Raw genomic sequence first — 20678 nt, 5'->3', positions numbered from 1 at the left:
AGAGAATTGTTAAAGCTTTCTGCCTCCAACATCGACTGATTTTCTTTTAACAGCCTTAAATATTTCCAGACCAAAACTACTGCTCCCTAACGCACATCCTGTTGCGTTAAGCAAACTCTAAAGCAACATGTTAGTTTATTAGCAAACATTACATAGGATATACTAAATATGCTAAAAAATAAGAATAAGAATACTAATAAAGTAAGCTAGCTTAACAGGGCAACAGTATTTTCTCAGAATGTGTGCTCAACTTATTCAACGAACAGCTAGCTATGACTCACAGTCTAGCAACTGCTTTATTGATGAATTAAGTACCAATACTGCTTTACAGAGACTTATATTCAAATCTGGATGTCTATTTCTACTGATTTAATGATTATTAAATTCCTCTTTTTCAAGTCCATCATGGAGCACCCTGCAAAAACTCCACATAGGACAGTCACCCAAGCTGAAGAATCTATAAACCTGCATGTGTTCAATATTTGATGCATTGGAAGCTGGGAAAAATGGTCAAGCATAATGATGTGAACAAATTTGACTAGGCCCAAATTGTGATGCCTAGTAAACCGGGTCATCGCATATCCAAAACTGCAGGCAATGTGGGGTGTTCCTGGTATGCAGCAGTTAGTACCTCCCAAAAGGGATCCAAAGAATGACAACAGGTTTGTGGGTGCCTAAGGCTTATTAATGTGGGGAGGGAAGGCTAGCCGGTCTAGTCTGATCCCACAGAAAAGCTAGTGTAGCATAAATTGCTGAAAAAGTTAAAGCTGGCTATTTTATTTTGAAATCTTGAGTTATTTATTTAAATGTTACACTGACACATACCACCTACCTAAACATTGTTGCCACAGTGAAAAAATAGTTAAGGGATAGTTTGAGGAACATGACAAAGAATTCAAGGTGACTTGGCTTCCAAATTGCCAAGATGTCAGCATCTTTTTGCTTTGCGAAGTCCAATCCACAGAGGCCACAAGACTTAAAAGATCTGCTGCACACAGCACACCTACAGAGGTCTTGTTGAATCCATGGTCAAGGGTCAGAGCTGTTTTGGTTGCACTTGAGGGACCTACAAAGTATTAGGCTGGTGGTTTTAATGTTATGGTTGATCGATGTATAATTAGGCGGTTACACCTCTTGGTTCAAACTAACAAACATAGATAGATAGATAGATAGATAGATAGATAGATAGATAGATATCAAATTCAAATCAAATTCAAATTTTATTTCAAATTTTATTTGTCACATACATAATCATACACAGTATGATATGCAGTGAAATGCTTACACGACTATTTGTTTTGACCCTTGACAAATAGATAGATGGACAGACAGATAGACAGACAAACAGGCAGACAGACAGATAGATAGACAAACAGACAGACAGACAGACAGACAGACAGACAGATAGATAGATAGATAGATAGATAGATAGATAGATAGATAGATAGATAGATAGACAGACAGACAGACAGACAGACAGACAGACAGACAGACAGATAGATAGATAGACAGACAGGCAGACAGACAGACAGACAGACAGACAGATAGATAGATAGATAGATAGATAGATAGATAGATAGATAGATAGATAGATAGACAGACAGACAAACAGGCAGACAGACAGATAGACAGACAGACAGACAGATAGATAGATAGATAGATAGATAGATAGATAGATAGATAGATAGATAGATAGATAGATAGACAGACAAACAGGCAGACAGACAGATGGACGGATAGATAGATATCAAATTCAAATCAAATTCAAATTTTATTTCAAATTTTATTTGTCACATACATAATCATACACAGTATGATATGCAGTGAAATGCTTACACGACTATTTGTTTTGACCCTTGACAAATAGATAGATGGACAGACAGATAGACAGACAAACAGGCAGACAGACAGATAGATAGACAAACAGACAGACAGACAGACAGACAGACAGATAGATAGATAGATAGATAGATAGATAGACAGACAGACAGACAGACAGACAGACAGACAGACAGATAGATAGATAGACAGACAGACAGACAGACAGACAGACAGACAGACAGACAGACAGACAGATAGATAGATAGATAGATAGATAGATAGATAGACAGGCAGACAGACAGACAGACAGACAGATAGATAGATAGATAGATAGATAGATAGATAGATAGATAGATAGATAGATAGATAGATAGATAGATAGACAAACAGACAGACAGACAGACAGACAGATAGATAGATAGATAGATAGATAGATAGATAGATAGATAGATAGATAGATAGATAGATAGATAGATAGATAGATAGATAGATAGACAAACAGGCAGACAGACAGACGGACGGATAGATAGATATCAAATTCAAATCAAATTCAAATTTTATTTCAAATTTTATTTGTCACATACATAATCATACACAGTATGATATGCAGTGAAATGCTTACACGACTATTTGTTTTGACCCTTGACAAATAGATAGATGGACAGACAGATAGACAGACAAACAGGCAGACAGACAGATAGATAGACAAACAGACAGACAGATAGACAGACAAACAGGCAGACAGACAGATAGATAGACAAACAGACAGACAGACAGACAGACAGACAGATAGATAGATAGATAGATAGATAGATAGACAGACAGACAGACAGACAGATAGATAGATAGATAGATAGATAGATAGATAGATAGATAGATAGATAGATAGATAGATAGATAGATAGATAGATAGATAGATAGACAGGCAGACAGACAGACAGACAGACAGACAGACAGACAGACAGATAGATAGATAGATAGATAGATAGATAGATAGATAGATAGATAGATAGATAGACAAACAGGCAGACAGACGGACGGATAGATAGATATCAAATTCAAATTCAAATCAAATTCAAATTTTATTTGTCACATACGAAATCATACATAGTACGACATGTAGTGAAATGCTTTTTACGACTGTCTTACATAAAAGAGGAAAGAGTAGAAATAAAATGTGTATTAGAAAAATGTGTAAAGAAAAAGTGTAACAGATATAAAAGTGTAAAAATATAAAAGTATAAAAACAAACACAAAAAAATACATATATATATATATAGTACAATATGGTATATGTGAAAAATAAAGCAATATAAATAAATATATTTTTAGACTCTATATGTACAGAAGATACAGTATATGAATATGAATATATGTAGATAAAAGGTCTGCTAAAGTCAGGCAAGATAGATAGATAGATAGATAGATAGATAGATAGATAGATAGATAGATAGATAGATAGATAGATAGATAGATAGATGTTTTGAAATTTGCTTGTTTATTTAGTTGACTGAGTTTTGCCTATACTACACCAGTTACATAGCTGTTGTTATTTTTATCTTCCAGGTGGTGTTTTCTATAGTTAGTTTAAAGAAACCGATGAGACCAGGCTTCCGAAAGTTATCGTCTGTGAAGAGCTTTTATATTTCCATTAGTGTCCATTTATTTATATTTTTATATTTCCAAGTAAATGCATTGCCATTTCAGTCTTTTGTCTATGAGGATAGCAGCCCTTCGTGTGTTCCGCTTGCACGCGCGCACAGTCAGAGAGGAGTTCTCTCTGCGCACGTCTGTGTTCGTGCATCTTTGCTGACGTGTAGCGGTTCCCACCGCTCCGCGCATGCGCAGAAGCAGCAAAATAGCCGAGGCCGGTGCCGGGAGTTTGACGTGGCACTCCCGTTAGGCTCGTCTGCGTTCTCAGTAGTCGGGTACGCGCGGCGTCATCTCTACCTTACAGGTAATCGCTCTTCATATTTCTTCGCAGTTACGTTAGTGAACAGACATCTCAGACGCCTTGTGAATATCCTGTGACTATAATGTTTTCGTTGTGTTTTGTTGCGCGTGTTATAATAGACTTGCGCAAACAGGAAAGTTTGAGGCGTCCCTGAGTTCCGTCCGTGTCAGTTAGCTCAGCCGCAACTCTACAGCTGTCTACAGACATGTACCAGAGATTATTATAAAACATCAACTCCTCACATACAGGCGGCTAAACTGATGCTGACGGCTTTTATAATGAATAAACATCGGTATCGCGTTTTTCTTTTTGTTATTGTTTTAAAATTGCTTATCGCTCATCTTTGACGTGGCAGCCGTGGGCAGAGGTACAGCACTGCTTCAGGCTCACTGCTGACAGCATGATACTCCGTGTATTGTCCATCATTCAGTATTTCCTACAGTTATTGCTTTACTTAGGCTCATATTTGACTTTAGCTAAGACATGGCAAACAGTTTGAAGTATTCACCATCTGCACAGGACAGTGTCGCATGTCAGTCAGAGGATTCATCCTGTGGTCAAGGGTTTGCGACTTAAAAAGTTCTCAGACTAAAGCTTTACATTTAAGCCAAGGCAAACACATTATATTTATATACAGGTTTCACTTTATACACACACACACACACACAGAGAGAGTGAGATCACTCTGTTTTATCACTCTCATTATCACAGAATCACTGGTAAAGGTCCATTTACACAAGATCATGAGTTGCCTCGCATTATGGCGTGGACCAATTTCATATCACAGATGACATGTTATTTACCTAAGCTACAGCAATTTAAACGCCGCAACCATCATCACTAAAGGTGGAGACATAAATGTTGACATAATGGGAATGGTAATACTGTATAGTGACATTATCATGTTTGGTGTTACTAAGAATTTTATTAACTCTCCAGGTTGTTCTTCTTTATTTGTGGAATGAAATACATCTAACAGGATGAGCCAACAGGGTTATGTTGCTACGCCTCCGTACTCTCAGGCGCAGGCGGGAATGGGGGGATACCCTAATGCATTTGGGGCTTCCCCTCCACAGTCCCATTATGGGCATTATGGAGCTCCACCACAGTCTTTTCCTCCACAACCAGCAGGTAGAGTAAAATTACCTTCACTTTCTATTTTCAGTTTTCTTTCACTTTCACAAGTATTCTCTTGCTTGCAGCTCCTTGGCTCCGGTGACTTGTATTGTATTTTAATACAAAGCTATATTTTAAATGATGACTTTCTGAATTGTGATTTATAATATACTGTGTGTAATTATCTACACAGTTGTGAAAGGCAGTTGTAGCAACAGCTTGGCATTTGGGCCATTTGTCCAGATGTTTTGTCCTTGTACAACTGCAAGTGCAATATTAGTGGCTTCAATTAGAGACAATGTGAAATGTGAATTTGAAAATCTTCTTTTTGGGGTATAATATGCTTTTTTGCATGTGTTTAAAGAGCCAGTCACTGATTACTTGCTGCTTATTACAGTCTTGTAAATGTTATGTTTCAGGTATGCACAAACCAGCTGGCTCCTCTCCTTCTGGGATGCCTCCACCACCTGCATCTAGCCAATATGGATCCCCTATTCAACAAAATGGCGCACATCCACAGAAGTAACTTTCCTTGCCCAATGTTAGATAAAGGATGTTTTGTGAATTTTATAAGTTTTATCTAGTTAAAATTGACCCTCATGATGTTTTTTTATTATTAGGTACCCTCCACCTCCAGCAGCCTCTGCATCTGCCATGTCTCCCTATGGACAGCCCCCTCAAAAACCACACCACAGCATGGCTCCGGCCACTCCTTCAGCCCAACAAGTAACTAATCAGATGAATGCTATGAACATTGATGGATATGGTAAGTTTAGGTTTAGAGGTTCTCTTTCAGAATATAAAATTTTGCTTGCAATTAAGTCGTCTGTTTATTCTGACTTGTTCTCTTTTCATTGGTTTATCTAGCTCAAAGGCCCTTGCATCCTCCCCAGTCTTTAGCAACACCACAGCCTTTCCTAATGTCTCCACCACCCACAGTGGGACATCCACCTATGTCTTCTCCAGGTACTCAACCTCTCTTGATGGGTACATGTCCACCAATGGCAGCTAGCCCACCCATGAGTGCAACAGGGCTTGCACCAATGGGATTGTCTAATTCACAGCCTCACCCTCCTCCATTGAGTGGAACTGGATTTCAACAGCCACCAGGACCTCAAGGTTTTCCTCCTCAGCAACCAGGTAAAGGGAGATTTGGCAATTTGTTTCAAAACAGTAGTTTAAAATGGATATAAAGCATGCTCTTCAATCAAATACACGCTGAGCTGAGGCAGTTTGTACCCAACATATCTTTGCGACTACAGGATTATATGGAGGACAGATGCCAGGGTCACCCATGGGAGGACCGCAGCCAGGCGCTTTCCAGGGAGGCTTCCCTGGAGGACCTGCCAACATGGCAGGACCGCCTCAGAAGAAACTTGATCCAGACTCCATACCTAGCACAGTAAGCACTGATTGATAAAAAAAAAAAACGTACAGTGAACACTGTAACTGTCTTGGTTTGTGAGACATGTAAACATGTAATTAAATACTCAGTAATTACCTAATTGTTGCCAACTTGGGTTAAATAGTTATTTATAAATATTAAATAGTTCAATCAATAGTATAATCATAATAATAATAGTAATAATAATAATAATAATAATAATAATAATATAACTGTACTTATATATTAATAGATGGGGAAGATTTAAAATGTCATGACCTGGAAAAAAACCCTTCACATGGTTATACAATTATTATGTTTTCTACTTCATATTTCATAAACCCTGTAGTTTTCAGAATTCACAATCAGAGTTAAAGAGATTGTGTTTTACCACTTAAAGTAAAAACAGACAATATTGCTTTTTAAAATATTGCTTTTTAAAAGGCCCCACCTGCCTTGCTTAGCATCCACATCAGTCTCTCGAAGCATTTAGACACAAGCCTCATCATTATTTCTTCAGTCATATGATCTGTTAGTGAGGAAACAATTGCTTATTCATTCAGTCAGTTTTATTCTGTTGTCTTAATGTCTTGCTATTAATATGTTATCATTGCCATTTTGTAGGTTATCTGAAATTCAGAATGCAGTCTGTTTCCTTAAAAATCTCATTACATTTCACTGTATAGATACAAGTGATTGAAAGTGACCAGGCTAGAAGAGGTGGTCAGGTCTACACTACCAATCTCAGGGGTCAAGTGCCGCCCCTAGTCACGACTAAGTTCACTGTTCAGGATCAAGGTGAGTTCTGGGGCGAAGTATGTTGCCATTCATTTACTATGTTTGCCCTTTTCCAGAATGGCTTATTGAAGGGCTTTGTGGTCTCTTCCTTACACTTGTATTGACAACCCAGGGTCAAATAGTAGCATTAAACCGTGACACTGGAACCAGAAGTTAATAAATACATAAACTATAATGAGTCTCTTTACAGTAGTATAAAAAGCATTATTTCTTATGCAAATTATTATGTTGTTTCAGGAAACGCTAGCCCAAGGTTCATGCGATGCACTACCTACTCGTTTCCCTGTACCTCTGACCTTGCCAAGCAATGGCAAGTGCCGCTGGCGGCCATCATCAAACCTTTTGCCACAGTGCCCAAAAATGAAGTATGTGTGCTAGATCATTGTCAGTGGTCCTGACCTGTTATGTAATTACACATCAGTATGCATATGGGTCACTAATAACTTGTGTAGCTATAATTTCTCCTTTAAATATAAGGTAATAGTTGATACTAAAGTTAAAAGATAAGGTAACTTGTAATTGTACATATGATAGCCGTGTTAGATAACACCTTTACATTAAATGCATTATTTTATGGTGTCTTGTATGTGGCAATGACAGTATGTTTGATTGCTGAGGTCTGCAAGTGTTGTGTGGTCCAGGAATCTTCTGTTAGTGTCACCTATCTGTTTGTGACAGCACTATTGCTGTAGGTCCTTTTTAGGTAATGTTAGTGTATTCTTTCACTAGAGGCTAATTAGATTAAGATTCATTCTCTGGGGAACAGCCTTGGTAAAAGACAAGGTGCCAGGCCCCCTAACTGACTAGTAACTTCAACAAATATGATTCGTTTATATTAATTATGAATATTAAGACTATATTTGATCATCTTTGCTAAATGTAATCATACAACATATGTTGCACTGAAACCCCTTCTCTCAATTCTTGTAAACTTCGAATTGAACAACAGAAGACAACAGAGCATACTAGCATAAGTTACAACTTGTAATTACTACACTTTTTATTACTACACAGAGAAGATACTGCTCCCTACATGTGTTTTTTAAGCTAGTGATTTATGTATCAGTTATAAGAAACATAAATTTGTGGGATCTTATATGTACCTGATGGTTTGTATTGCAGGTCAAAATGATAAACATCTTTGTCTTCTCTTAATTCGTTTATGTCAGACTCCTCTATACGTAGTAAATCATGGCGAGGCAGGACCCATACGCTGTAACCGCTGTAAGGCCTACATGTGCCCCTTTATGCTCTTCATCGACGGAGGAAGACGCTTCCAGTGTGGCTTCTGCAATTGTGTTAATGAGGGTCAGTACCACAGGCATACGTCTCTGTTTGTTTTGAAGCTTTTTTGTCTTAGGAACAAGATCAACAACCCCAAATTTTTTTTTTTTCAATGAAGTTATTACTTTTGAGAAAAAAAGAAGTAAAAACATATATCCTTCCTTAGTTCCTGTCCAGTATTTCCAGCACCTGGACCATATGGGCAGAAGAGTGGATGCATATGAAAGACCAGAGCTGTCCCTGGGTTCTTATGAGTTTCTCGCTACGCTGGATTACTGCAAAGTAATACTCTATTTACAGCTCCTTCTCAAAAGTACATTATACACTGGGCACTGCAGTATTATTTGTGCAGGAAATGTTTGAATGATAGAACATTTTACAACAATTGTGTATGGTATAACTTACTAAGCCATTCAGCATTAAATGTAGAATTGAATACTTTTAATATTTATTTACTTTTAACAAATACAGTGCTTGAATTGTTTATTTCCTTACAGAGGTTCAGCATGCCCCAGGAAACATCTAATGGAACTACATTTCTTGGCAGTCATATTGTATTTCTCATTTGCTGAGACACTGCAGCAGGTTGAAGACATGCAATTCAAAGAGAAAGCACTATATATCATATTATAGTATGTTACACAGTAGCTTTATGCAGTGGGAAATTTACAGCATGTAACTTCTTAAAACTGATGCTTTAAGTGGACTAATTTGAATGGCTTGCCCATGAGAATAGAGAGGCATACAGTATCATTAAATCTTTTGCTTGTGGGGCTTCTGTCAATTGTGAAAGTGTTAAATGAAGCACATTCACTTGCAAAATGAACAGGGGAAAACACAACAAAATTCACAAGGCACATAGTCATGGTTTTTGAGGTTCACCTTTGTATTGAACTTGTAGCCCGCATTAATTACTCCTGAAATGTGGTTGGATCTTTAGGTCAGTGTAATAAACAGAATGTTTAAACTAATAATACACAGTGCTGAACACTTTCGAACCTCATTCACAATGGAACATAGACAAAGTATAAGAACCCTTGCATTTAAAAACTGATAGAACCACAACTGCTTAGCAGACATGCACAACGTCTATCATTTTTTCAGTTGTGCATGAACAGCCTCTAAGTTGGATTTAAGTCTGGACTCTCACTTCCAAAATGTGACTGCTGTCCTAACATTCTGCTGTAAAAATAATTGTAACAGTTTTTAATTCATTGTACCCTCAGTGACTATAAGCTGTCTAGGCCCTGAGACAGCTCCAAACCATGTTGCTCCCTCCATCTTGCATCAAGGGTGGGATGAGGTTTTGGTGGGTTTTTGGAAGGTTTTTTTCCCCATCCAAATATAGTGCTGTGCATTTCTGCCAAAAAAATTGAAGCCTTGTTGTAGGACAAGAATATGAATTTAAGATGTGCTGTATTTCTCTGGAAGATCTGTTGTTGTTTTCTTCTATTTATAGTGGGAAGTATAAACATGTTATTTCTGCAAGTCTTTTCCTGTTGAGATTGGGTTCCTTTTCACCTCCTTCAGCACTGTACACTGTGCACTTGTTGTAATTTGCAGGACGCCCCCACCTAGGAAGAATAGCATCAGTATTAAATTTCCTCCATTTGAAGATAATGTGCTTTATTATGAGTTGGTGAACACCCAGGGCTTTATAAAGTATGCGTTGCCTTTGTGCACCTTCATGCAACAACAATCTCCAACCAGTGGCTTCCTTCCCAAATTTGTTTAGCTGGAACCTAAACTGTGAGCATTTACATTGTACATTTAGTACTGGCAAGAAAGAGTAGAAGTGTTTGTTTTGTCAGTGCTTTAAGCAGATTGTGTTTGTTACTTAGACAGCAGACAGTGTTATTACTTTAGATATTGATTCATAAATCTGGTGTTCTGTCAACTTGTACCAATAAAGAAAACCAGTGAGCCCTTAGTGCTATATTTTGTAATAATGTACAGTAGAAATTGAGAGTGCATCAGCTATGATCATCATATTGGTGTTGATATGATTATATTGTACCTAATGGTTCATTTGGTCTGTTTTAAAGTTAAGAGACATTTCAGAATCAAAATGCTTCAGTGGTATTGTCAGTCAAATCAACATGTAATTGATTGAGTGGCCAATGCAGCAGAGGTCAGTAAATACATTTGTCAGTGTTATCTATAATTATCACTGAACTTTCAAAACACAGGTGCCTTTGTGCCTATAAGTGATGTTTTTCTTGCCAATAATTTGACACAGTTATGCCAAGGTAAGTCATTTTTTTCTTAATCTCTTTCTCAGAACAATAAGCCTTCCAGTCCTCCTGCTTATATCTTCATGATTGATGTCTCCTACAACAACATAAAGAGTGGACTTGTCAAACTGATATGTGAGGAACTGAAGACGCTGCTGGAACGACTTCCAAAGTAAGTTAAAATCCTACTTTTATTGGACACTTGTCCAATTTTTTTTCATTTGGTCTGCTTCAAGACATTTTACATAGACTGTCAAATAAATCGGCATATGACTGCAAAAGTAGCTAATAAACATTTAAACATAATTTTAGAATGAATGAAAATGTGTATAGAATCAATCAGAATCAGTGAATTAGTTGTACAATATATATATATATACTTTTGTCATACCCTCAAGAACTCTAGATTAACATACACCATTGAAGCTTGTTTGTCACTCAAACGTAACTTTCATGGATTTGCTCTTATAACACCACTCTGGCATTGTTTATGCAATGATGTGTATCAGCATGAAATCAGTCCTGATAATCAGTTTATCAGGACTGTTTTTATTTAAATCTCAGGTGTAACTCTGACATGTTTTAGCTTCCGTCAGCTAAGAAAGCAGCTCACTGCACCCGAAAAAAGGCCCCCAGTTCCATGCCAAATATGGTCAGTAAAATGAGAGTGAAGAAAAGCAAAACTCCACCAAGCCAAGTACTGCTGTATCTCATCATTTGAAAATTTCTGCCTACGTGATTTTTGGGGAGGCTGATCGAGAAAGGCCAAATCTTTGAAATCCTCATGGAGCACAATGCTTTTGTATTTACCAAATCTTTTGGCATGGAAAAAGACAGGCTTTTCATTTACCACCTAGTACTTCACATGTATATCTCCTGCAAAAGTCCTTGCTCCTTCTCCACCAGCCCCTGTGGGTATGTCCGTGTTTGTTTGGAAAACTGACCTCACCTCAAAAGCATGCTGGAAGTGCACTCCAAATAAGCCTGCGGTATTAAATCTGATTTCTCCCCTCTGTTCCTGGCTTTGCTCACTAGAGTGCATGCATTTAATGAAAAACACATTGGACACCCAACGTTTTTATATGGCTGAACTTACCACTCTGTGAGCTCCCTTAGTAAGGTAGACTCAAAGACCAAGGAGTTGGTAGCTGACCGTGGTGCAGTTTTACATCAGAATTTTACATTTTCTTCTTCTTTGTTTTATCAGGACCCATCACTGATTTGGTTCTGTTCATTATGTGGATAATGACAGAGCTGTTGCCTTTAGGCTGTGAGTTATTTAAACTAGCCCATGATTTCAGAATTATGCTAGAGGAGTCTACAAATCCCAGATACAGGACATGTAGTTTTTCTCTGTAGGGCCAGTGCTTGTTCGCCTCAAGTTTTAAATTCAGTTAGCATTTTCTCAGCCATTTGTGAATTATGTACAGTCATGTGCACAGAATAAAATCTCATAGAGCTTTGTACCATTTCTGTAGCTTTATTTACCCCAGAATTCATTAGTGTTAGAATGTATTTGTAAATATAGCACAAAAAAAATCAAAAGTAATCAGCTAAATTTCTACAGTAAATTCATTTAGTCTATTCGGCATCATTTTATAAAAAGGCAACGCTGTGTGCCATGTTACGTTTTTCTGTCTAGTTGGAACTTGTGTGAACCTTTGACTTTTGCTCTCTGCAGCTGTTTCTCTGTCAGCTAAAAGATAAGGTGGACATGATAAGAATGTTTTTATTGCTTTCTCTTTCCCCTTCTTTTTTTGTTTTTTTAAAAAAATCTCCTCAATTCCTTTATAGCTGTGATTTTACACAAACCACTTCACCCACCATTATTCAAAACTTCTCAAATGGTCAAAACATTTAAACCTATAAGCAAGCTTGTTTGGTCAGTGCACAGATTCTGATGGTATTTCTGGCTCCACTGACCAGCTTTCATAATTATATGTGTTGAGGAAGTGGCTCTGGAACTATAAACACACAGTGCTCTCTTAACCAGTCACTGTGCAAGAGAATATGTTTCTCTCATCTTCCAAGTGGTGTCATACTTGGATAGATTGGTTAATACCAATCAATCATTGCTTGAATGCCACAGCCTATTTGATTATTGTTGCTGACCATGTGCAATTCTTCATGGCCACAAATTACTCATCTTCTAATGGCTACTTTCAGCATGGTAATGCACCATGTCACAAAGCATGACAGTAAGATTTGTGTTTTTCAGTGGCCTTCCCAGTCACTGGATCTGTACCCAGTAGAACACCTTTGTAATATGGTAGAATGGGAGATTCACAGCTGAAAAATCTGCAGGAGTTGCATGACGCAAACATGTCAGCATGGATCAGAATCTCAAATAAATATTTCCAACATCTTTTGGGATTTTTAAAGAGAAAAGAAGGCCCTACCTTGTGTTAGTATAGTGTTCCTAATAAAGTGTAAGTGTATGAATGTGTATTCTGGTGTATTTAGTAAACTCTACATTTTCGCCATCAGCCCAGTGTTCAGCCTGAATAACAGTAACGTTCCCTGATTCTTGATTTTTAGAGAAGAGGGAGCTGAGCACTCAGCCATTAGAGTGGGCTTTGTCACATACAACAAGATTTTGCACTTCTACAATGTAAACAGTGCACTCGCTCAGCCCCAGATGATGGTGGTCTCTGATGTGGCAGATATGTTTTTGCCTCTTCTGGATGGATTCCTGGTCAACTTTCAGGAATCGCGGGCCGTCATCAACAAGTAAGTTTATCAGTTTTATTTATTATTATCATTATGATTTCTTAAGCATGTAACCACCCCTCCCACCCCCAATATTTGAAATATTATGTAATTTGGTTCTATTTTTTTGCAATGCATACATTTTGCAAATGTTTATAAGGATTAAACATTTAATTATCTCTGTTTTTGTTTCCCGTATTGTTAACACAGTCTGTTGAGCCAGATCCCTGACATGTTTGCCGAAACAAATGAGAGTGAAACTGTTTTCGCTCCAGTTATTCAAGCTGGAGTGGAAGCACTGAAGGTAGAACAAATATATGGGCACTACTCTGATTCCATACTGACTCAGTAGGCACTTTATTGTTTGTGACTATATAGTTTAGTGGTCTTCTTCAGCTAAATTACACTTTGACTTAAACACAGTATTTTCTAGATAACCATTTCCTGAGTCCTTCTCTGGTGGTCTGAGTGGCTGTCCTGTGTGTAATAACCCATTAAACCCCATAGCCTATCATAAGAATGATGCATTATTAATTATTTGTTAATCCCTAATTCATTAAAGTGTAAGTCATTGATCATGTCCAAACCCATTGTGCCCTCAGGCTGCTGAATGCAGTGGAAAGCTCTTCATCTTCCATTCCTCCCTCCCAACCGCAGAGGCACCTGGAAAGCTGAAGAACAGAGACGACAGGAAGCTGGTGAACACCGAGAAAGAAAAAGTTGGTCTATTAGTTATTTCTCTGTCTATCAAAGATTATACTTTGAACATATTTGGAATGCTATTTGTGTATTTGTGCATTTGCAGACTCTTTTTCAGCCACAGCGTGGTATTTATGAGCAGCTGACTAAAGAGTGTGTGAGCCAGGGATGCTGTGTGGACCTCTTCTTGTTCCCTAACCAGTATGTGGACTTGGCCACTATGGGTGACATTCCCACACACACTGGTGGCTCCGTTTACAAATATAGCAACTTTCAGGTGTGTAATAACACATGCACAAACACACCCTGTTGATGTAATAAATGTTACATTCACAGCATTTGGCAGACACCCCAAATTACATTTATTTCATTTATGCAACTGAGCAATTAAGGGTAAAGTATCTTGCTAATGACAGCAGTGGCAGCTTGGTGGGCCTGGGGTTCAAACTTGCAAGCTTCTGATCAGTAGTCCAATACCTCTCACTGAACTTCCTCTTCCCCTGTTAAACATTCTGTGATTAGATACAAGAATTTTGATGTAGTGTAAAATGTGTAGTAATCTTCAAAACCATCTTATCTTTCAGGTTCAGACAGATGGTCAGCATTTCCTCAGTGATCTGAGACGAGATGTGGAGAAGACCATCGGATTTGATGCCATCATGCGTGTTCGAACAAATACAGGTAAAAGCTGGCAGTCTCAAACGACAACACCAAAAATTGGTCACTCAGAGAAGCAGCACTCTCTGTGTCTGATAAGTAAAGGAAGAAATATTTGACGTAAAGATCACGTACCTGAGTCTGTGTATACTGTTTGTACGTAAGGTTTCAGAGCCACAGACTTCTTTGGTGCCATCTATATGAACACAACTACAGATGTGGAGATGGCTGCAGTGGACTGTGACAAAGCAGTTGCAGTGGAGTTTAAGCATGACGACACACTCAGTGAGGAGGCTGGGGCACTTATACAGGTCAGTGCAGCACATACACCACCAAACACTAGACACTTTGTATCATCAGACACCTGAACATTAAAGCTATAAACTAAAATTTATGTTTTTTCTCCCCTAAGAATGCATGTTGCCACATTCTAGATTTTTAGCCTTGTTAGTTTACTTATAAGAATCCATTTTATATCACTAAAGTTAATACCTATAATTTTGTATCTCTGTAGGTCATTCTTTTATTTCTTTCTGTAGTAGAAACTGTTATTAATTTTAACAGATAAGTGACCTGCCTCCCTCCTTTAAATTGCAAATAGGCACTATTCTGGCTTTGGTATGAGTGAGAACTGAAATATCACACTGAATACAACAGCAATGAATGTCCTGCAACAAATGTGTTACACATTAAAAAGTAAAAACACAGACACAGTACTCTCTCCCGGTAATGTTTGTTGCCAAACTGATGTGTATCTGAGCGCATAAACAATAGCCACAACAAAAAATGTAGTTCTTGGTGTTGGATAGGTGCCTGGTAAACTTTCCAAGCAGATCGAGTTTTTAAGCTGCAGCATTCATAACAACACACGATTATTCATTGATTCATCTTCCGTAAGTATAATAATAATCCTGGTCAGGGTTGTGGTGAATCTGGAGCTTGTCCCAGGACTTGATGTGGAAATACAAAGGGCAGTCCATTATAAGGCAGCATGTGAGCACACTCATTCATATACTCATTCACATCTATGGGCAATTTAGTGTAGCCAGCTGATGTACTGACATGTTTTTTGGGAGGTGTCATCATCATCATCATTATTATTATTATTATTATTAGCAGTAGTAGTAGTAGTAGTAGTAGTAGTAGTAGTTGCAGTAGTAATATTAGTGGTAACAGTAATATTAGAATGAGATGGCTGAAAAATTCAGGACTGAAAAGACTAAATTATTAAATCCCTAGCATATCTAAAATAAAACTCAAATGAAACACATTTTAATGTCAAGTGCAATTCAGTAGGGGAACGCAAGAACGATTGTATTTTTTTATTACAGGCTGAAACATCAAGCACATGTGGTTGTTTTACCTTGTGCAAGTTCCCCCATATTACTGTACATTGTTACTGAAACTAAAAGGAGTCCTGTGCTACCTGCGAAGCAGCACTTTTGCATGGGTTGATTATAACACCATTCAAAAACACTTTAAACTGACATGCTCATTAGGAAAATCAACACTGAACCACCATGCATTCACAACTCCATGTGATATGACTCTGGAAGTGACTTGGAAAATATTAATTTATTAATCATGAATGTGAAACATATTTAAACATGTATTATAATGAACTGGTTATGCAGAGCTCATAAAGATGTTATCCTGTGTATACATTTTTTACTGTATCTGGCAGGATTGTAAGTGGCATGAACGTAGTTATAGAAAAAGAGTATGTTACTGTTTTGCCAGCTCTGTCCAACTGTATGTCTGTCTTGCTTTTTCAGTGTGCTGTCCTGTACACCTCCATCAGTGGTCAGAGACGGCTGCGCGTTCACAATCTCAGTCTGAACTGCAGCTCTCAGCTAGCAGAGCTCTACAAGAGCTGTGAGACTGATGCACTCATCAACTTCTTTGCCAAGTCAGGTAAAACATTAGGTCTGATTTTTCAGTCAGAATTATATGAGCTACAAAAACCTAGAGCCATTTTTTATGCCTTAAGCTTAACCCAGTACTAGACTAAACTGTAAAGTGGAATAGGCTAATGAAATTTCTGTCTTAAATATTGCCAGAAAATCAACCCTAAACATTGCATTAGACTGAAACTCACAATACATGTGTCTATTTTTCGTTGTCCAGCATACCATGCTATTCTAAGCCAGCCAGTGCGGACGGTGAGGGAGATCCTGGTGAAGCAGACAGCCCATATGCTGGCCTGCTATAGGAAGAACTGTGCTACACCCTCGGCTGCAAGTCAGGTCTGACAAGTCTCAAGAATTCTCAGAGAAAACTGCTTTAGCTTAGCAAGCATCATGTTGGGCCTCACTGTTGTTTGTATAATGCACCTCTGGTTGAATTATTGGATATTAAGAAATTATCAATGCTAGCCATATTATATCTGTATTAACTTTTTGTCATTGTTGTATAAGATTATCTTTGACTTTTTATATCAACTGACATTTTCTTTTCCTTATAATGACACCATGTGCAGCTGATCCTGCCTGATGCTATGAAGGTGTTCCCGGTGTACATGAACAGCCTGATGAAGACTCCAGTTCTGGTGGGCAGCACTGAGCTCTCTACAGATGACAGGGCTTTCCATAGATTCAACGTCATGTCCATGGGAGTGGAGGAGAGCCAGGTCCTGCTATACCCACAACTCATTCCAGTGGTGAGAACACATAAAGACGGAAAGGAGAAACAGAGAAATACACACCACATGTACACCATATAATTGATGCAGTTTCATTGGCTGTTGGAAAACAATGCAGGCTTAAAAGGATGTGATTGTATACAGAGTCCAGTGCCAAAACTGTTAGGCTGATTTGAACTATTACTTCATTTGTCCAAGCCACAACTAAATGGTTCATGGTGTTTTGGTTTGTAACACGGTTCATGCACATAAGTAAATGAACCAAAGAAAAAACCAGAACAAAAAAAAGTCTGAAAATCTCTCCTAAATCTTTTTAATTTATTGGTCATAAATACTGCGATTGGAAAAAAGGTAAACCAACATTTTTTTTTTTCCATTCATGTATTTATGACCAGTAAATTAGAAATCACATAAATTGTGCAGGAAGAGAGAACACCAAGCTGGGACTAAATAAATGTTTTTTTTTCGTCAGCCCAAATATTTAGACCACCTTTCATTTCTTTTGACTTTTGGCTTTGTTTGCATCTCATGGATCAAATTAATGGTCACATCTACAAAACACTGTCACCCACAATGCAAAATATACTCCATTTTTGGCTCACTTCCTGCAGTTGGCTCAGAGTCAAATCACCTCCTTGCTGCAGACACACCACTCACTAGACAGTCTCAGACTGGTATTTTGGTCTGCAGCTAAGTGTGATTTCTCTGTTATTACCTGCGTAAATGAACTGCATCATGGAGAAAATGGTAAATGCACATGGTTAAGCACCCTTAAAGACACAAATGCAAGTACTAGCAACACTGGCAGAATGCAGCACTGCTTACAGAGCAAAGCAGAAAGGGTAAGGCTCGATTAAAAGGCAAATTTTAATCGGTTAATTTAAAATGAGTGGGCAAAGACAACACATAGTTTGTCAGTATATATTTGTATATACACTTTTCCTTAAATGAGTTAAAAAAGTTACTATTAAATAAAACATTTTTGCATGCCTTTGGTCATGAGCTCCTTCTCTGTCTCCATCAGCACTCCATGGACGTGGCAAGTGATTTGATTCCGACAGCAGTGCGCTGCTCTGAGGAGCGTTTGAGTGACACCGGTATATTTTTGCTGGAGAACGGCCAGTCTATGTTCCTGTGGCTGGGCCAGGCCTGCCCTCCTGACCTCATCCAGAACCTCTTCAATGTGCCCTCCATGGCCCACTTCAATTCAGATACGGTCAGATACACCAGCATCATATAAAAAAACATATGCAATCAATGTCAGTAAACTTTGAGTTAAATTTAAATAGTTTTCCAAGCATTGAGCATCTAAGAATTCAATCATTTCTGTGAAGCTGACCTACTGATCACTGACTGATATTAATACTAATATATCTGCAGACTACATTGACAGAATTAGACAACGCTCACTCTAGGAAGCTTCACTCCATCATTTGTGCCATCTCCCAGCAGGGGTGCAAGTCCATGAAGGTAAAACTTTTTATATTAACTCTGTTATGTGTTAACGAAGTAAATCTTAGATTTCTAAAAGCATTTTTATTTAATTGGATACACTAGAAAGTCAGAAGGCTGCATCTGGGATTCTTCCAGGTCTTTGTTGCTGTAGATCTTTAGCAGTATTTTCTTTTTGTAGATGGTGATTGTGAAGCAGAAAGACAGATCAGAGATGCTCTTCCGCCAGCTCCTTGTGGAAGATAAAGGCCTGTATGGAGGAAATTCATACTTGGAATTTTTATGCTCTGTTCACCGTGAGATAAGGCAGCTTCTGTCCTAACATACACGCAGACTCATATACAATCACCAGCCCCTTTATTAGGAACATTTATACACCTGCTCAATCATTCGATTATCCAGTCATCCTGTTATGTACGATGCAAATAATTCGTAAAACGAAATCAAAACTTGTTTGAGCTGACTGGAAGGCTATAGTAATTCAAATAACTACTTTTAAAATTGTGATGAGCAGAAAAAAATATTTTAGAACATACAACACACCAAACCTTGTTGATGATGGGCTACAACTGCAGAAGTTCTCATTAGGCTCCACTTCTGTCAACCAAGAACAGGAATATGAGGCTGCAGTGGGCACAGGCTCACTAAAACTGGACATTTGAAGATTCACTTCAGGCTGGTGGATGTGGTGTAATAGTGTGGGGAATGTTTTCTTGGCACACGTTAGGCCCTTTAATAGCAATTGCTGACCTTGTGCCTCCCTTTATAGCCATTATTTACCTTTCCTATAATGGCTACATCCAGCATGATAATGAGCCATGTCACAAAGTGCATTCATGAATATGAACATGAGTTCAGTGTGCTTCATTGGCTTCCACAGTCACAAGATCCGAATTTAATAGATGTGGTGAAACTGGAGATTCGCAGCGTGAATGTGCAGCTGAGATATCTCAGAAAATTGTGTTACGCAATCATGTCAACATGGACCAGAGTCTCAGAAGAATGTTTCCGACAACAACTGGAATCCATGCCAAGAAGAATGGATGTTGTTTAAAGAGCAAAGGGGACGGGGGTGGGGGTGGGGGGTATGGGGTTTAGTAAGGATTTGTATGGTGTTCCTAATAAAGTGGTTGGTCTGTGTATAAACAAAAGGTATGCAACACAGTACACATGACGAACTTTTTACTGTTTCCAGAGCTGCCTTTAAATGACTGTACAACTCCATCAGGACTTCACAAGTGTTCTTATTTTCAACTTCACTTAAAATTTTAGTTGGGGATTAAGCTTGGCTTGCTTGTATGTAATGCTATGTATTAATGTCTCCTAATATATAGAATAATTTTTTTCAGATGACAGAGCAAAGGAAAGAATTCTCAAAATGAAAGTGACATCTTTTAAAAATGGTTTTATTAAAAGGGTACCAAAGAATGAGAAAAAAATAAAGTAAGTAATAAAAAAAACCCCACCCTCATTTAGGCAGGCCTTTTTGCTTATAATGCTTAAGAGGGGAAAAAACTGTCTATTAAATGAGTAAATTAAATCATTGGATACCTTTAGAAATATTAGAAACATTACAATTGATTTATTAAACTGCAGTTATATTAAGTAATATTTATTCAAACCTATGAGAAATTGTTTCATGTATACCTGTTTGTACTCCTAATTCTTTGGCATTTTTGTCTTGGTCATTCCATTCATGCCGTAAATCTGTAAACAGTGAGACATTTATATTGAGTGTTGAGTGTATAGTTCCAGAAACAAATCATATACAGTGTAAGGGATCTTTTTTATTTTTTATTTTTTTAGATGAACGTTTTTCTTTCCATGCGCACACAACTTGCTTCATGGCTTTATCAAAGTAAATAGAAAACTTTTATCAAGTTCTTAATATTCAGTATACCTTTAATCTTTTTTTTTTTTGGTACATCA

The 20678-nt window shown here is 37.9% G+C and overlaps 1 protein-coding gene across 2 annotated transcripts; it reads left to right on the top strand.

The window, feature by feature from the left end:
* Positions 1 to 3630: 3630 nt before the first annotated feature.
* Positions 3631 to 20188, top strand: sec24d (SEC24 homolog D, COPII coat complex component). 2 transcript variants are annotated; one of them, XM_058394568.1, is made up of 23 exons: positions 3631 to 3778; positions 4715 to 4906; positions 5311 to 5413; positions 5512 to 5657; positions 5759 to 6031; positions 6154 to 6293; positions 6962 to 7073; positions 7311 to 7438; positions 8243 to 8381; positions 8524 to 8639; positions 10639 to 10763; positions 13130 to 13321; positions 13511 to 13604; positions 13903 to 14019; positions 14106 to 14276; positions 14584 to 14680; positions 14822 to 14967; positions 16432 to 16570; positions 16784 to 16902; positions 17136 to 17315; positions 18322 to 18513; positions 18678 to 18767; positions 18931 to 20188. In XM_058394568.1, exons 2-23 carry the CDS (start codon positions 4756 to 4758, stop codon positions 19069 to 19071), a joined length of 3111 nt encoding a protein of 1036 aa, XP_058250551.1. In that variant the 5' UTR covers positions 3631 to 3778; positions 4715 to 4755; the 3' UTR covers positions 19072 to 20188. The 2 variants fall into 2 exon arrangements, with proteins under 2 accessions (XP_058250551.1, XP_058250552.1); XM_058394569.1 differs by having other exon boundaries at positions 3669 to 3778; positions 4755 to 4906.
* The last annotated feature ends 490 nt before the right edge of the window (positions 20189 to 20678 follow it).

This window comes from Hemibagrus wyckioides, linkage group LG07 (genome assembly GCF_019097595.1).
Source record: "Hemibagrus wyckioides isolate EC202008001 linkage group LG07, SWU_Hwy_1.0, whole genome shotgun sequence".
NCBI lineage: Eukaryota > Metazoa > Chordata > Actinopteri > Siluriformes > Bagridae > Hemibagrus > Hemibagrus wyckioides.
This window is presented reverse-complemented; position numbering and strand designations above follow the sequence as displayed.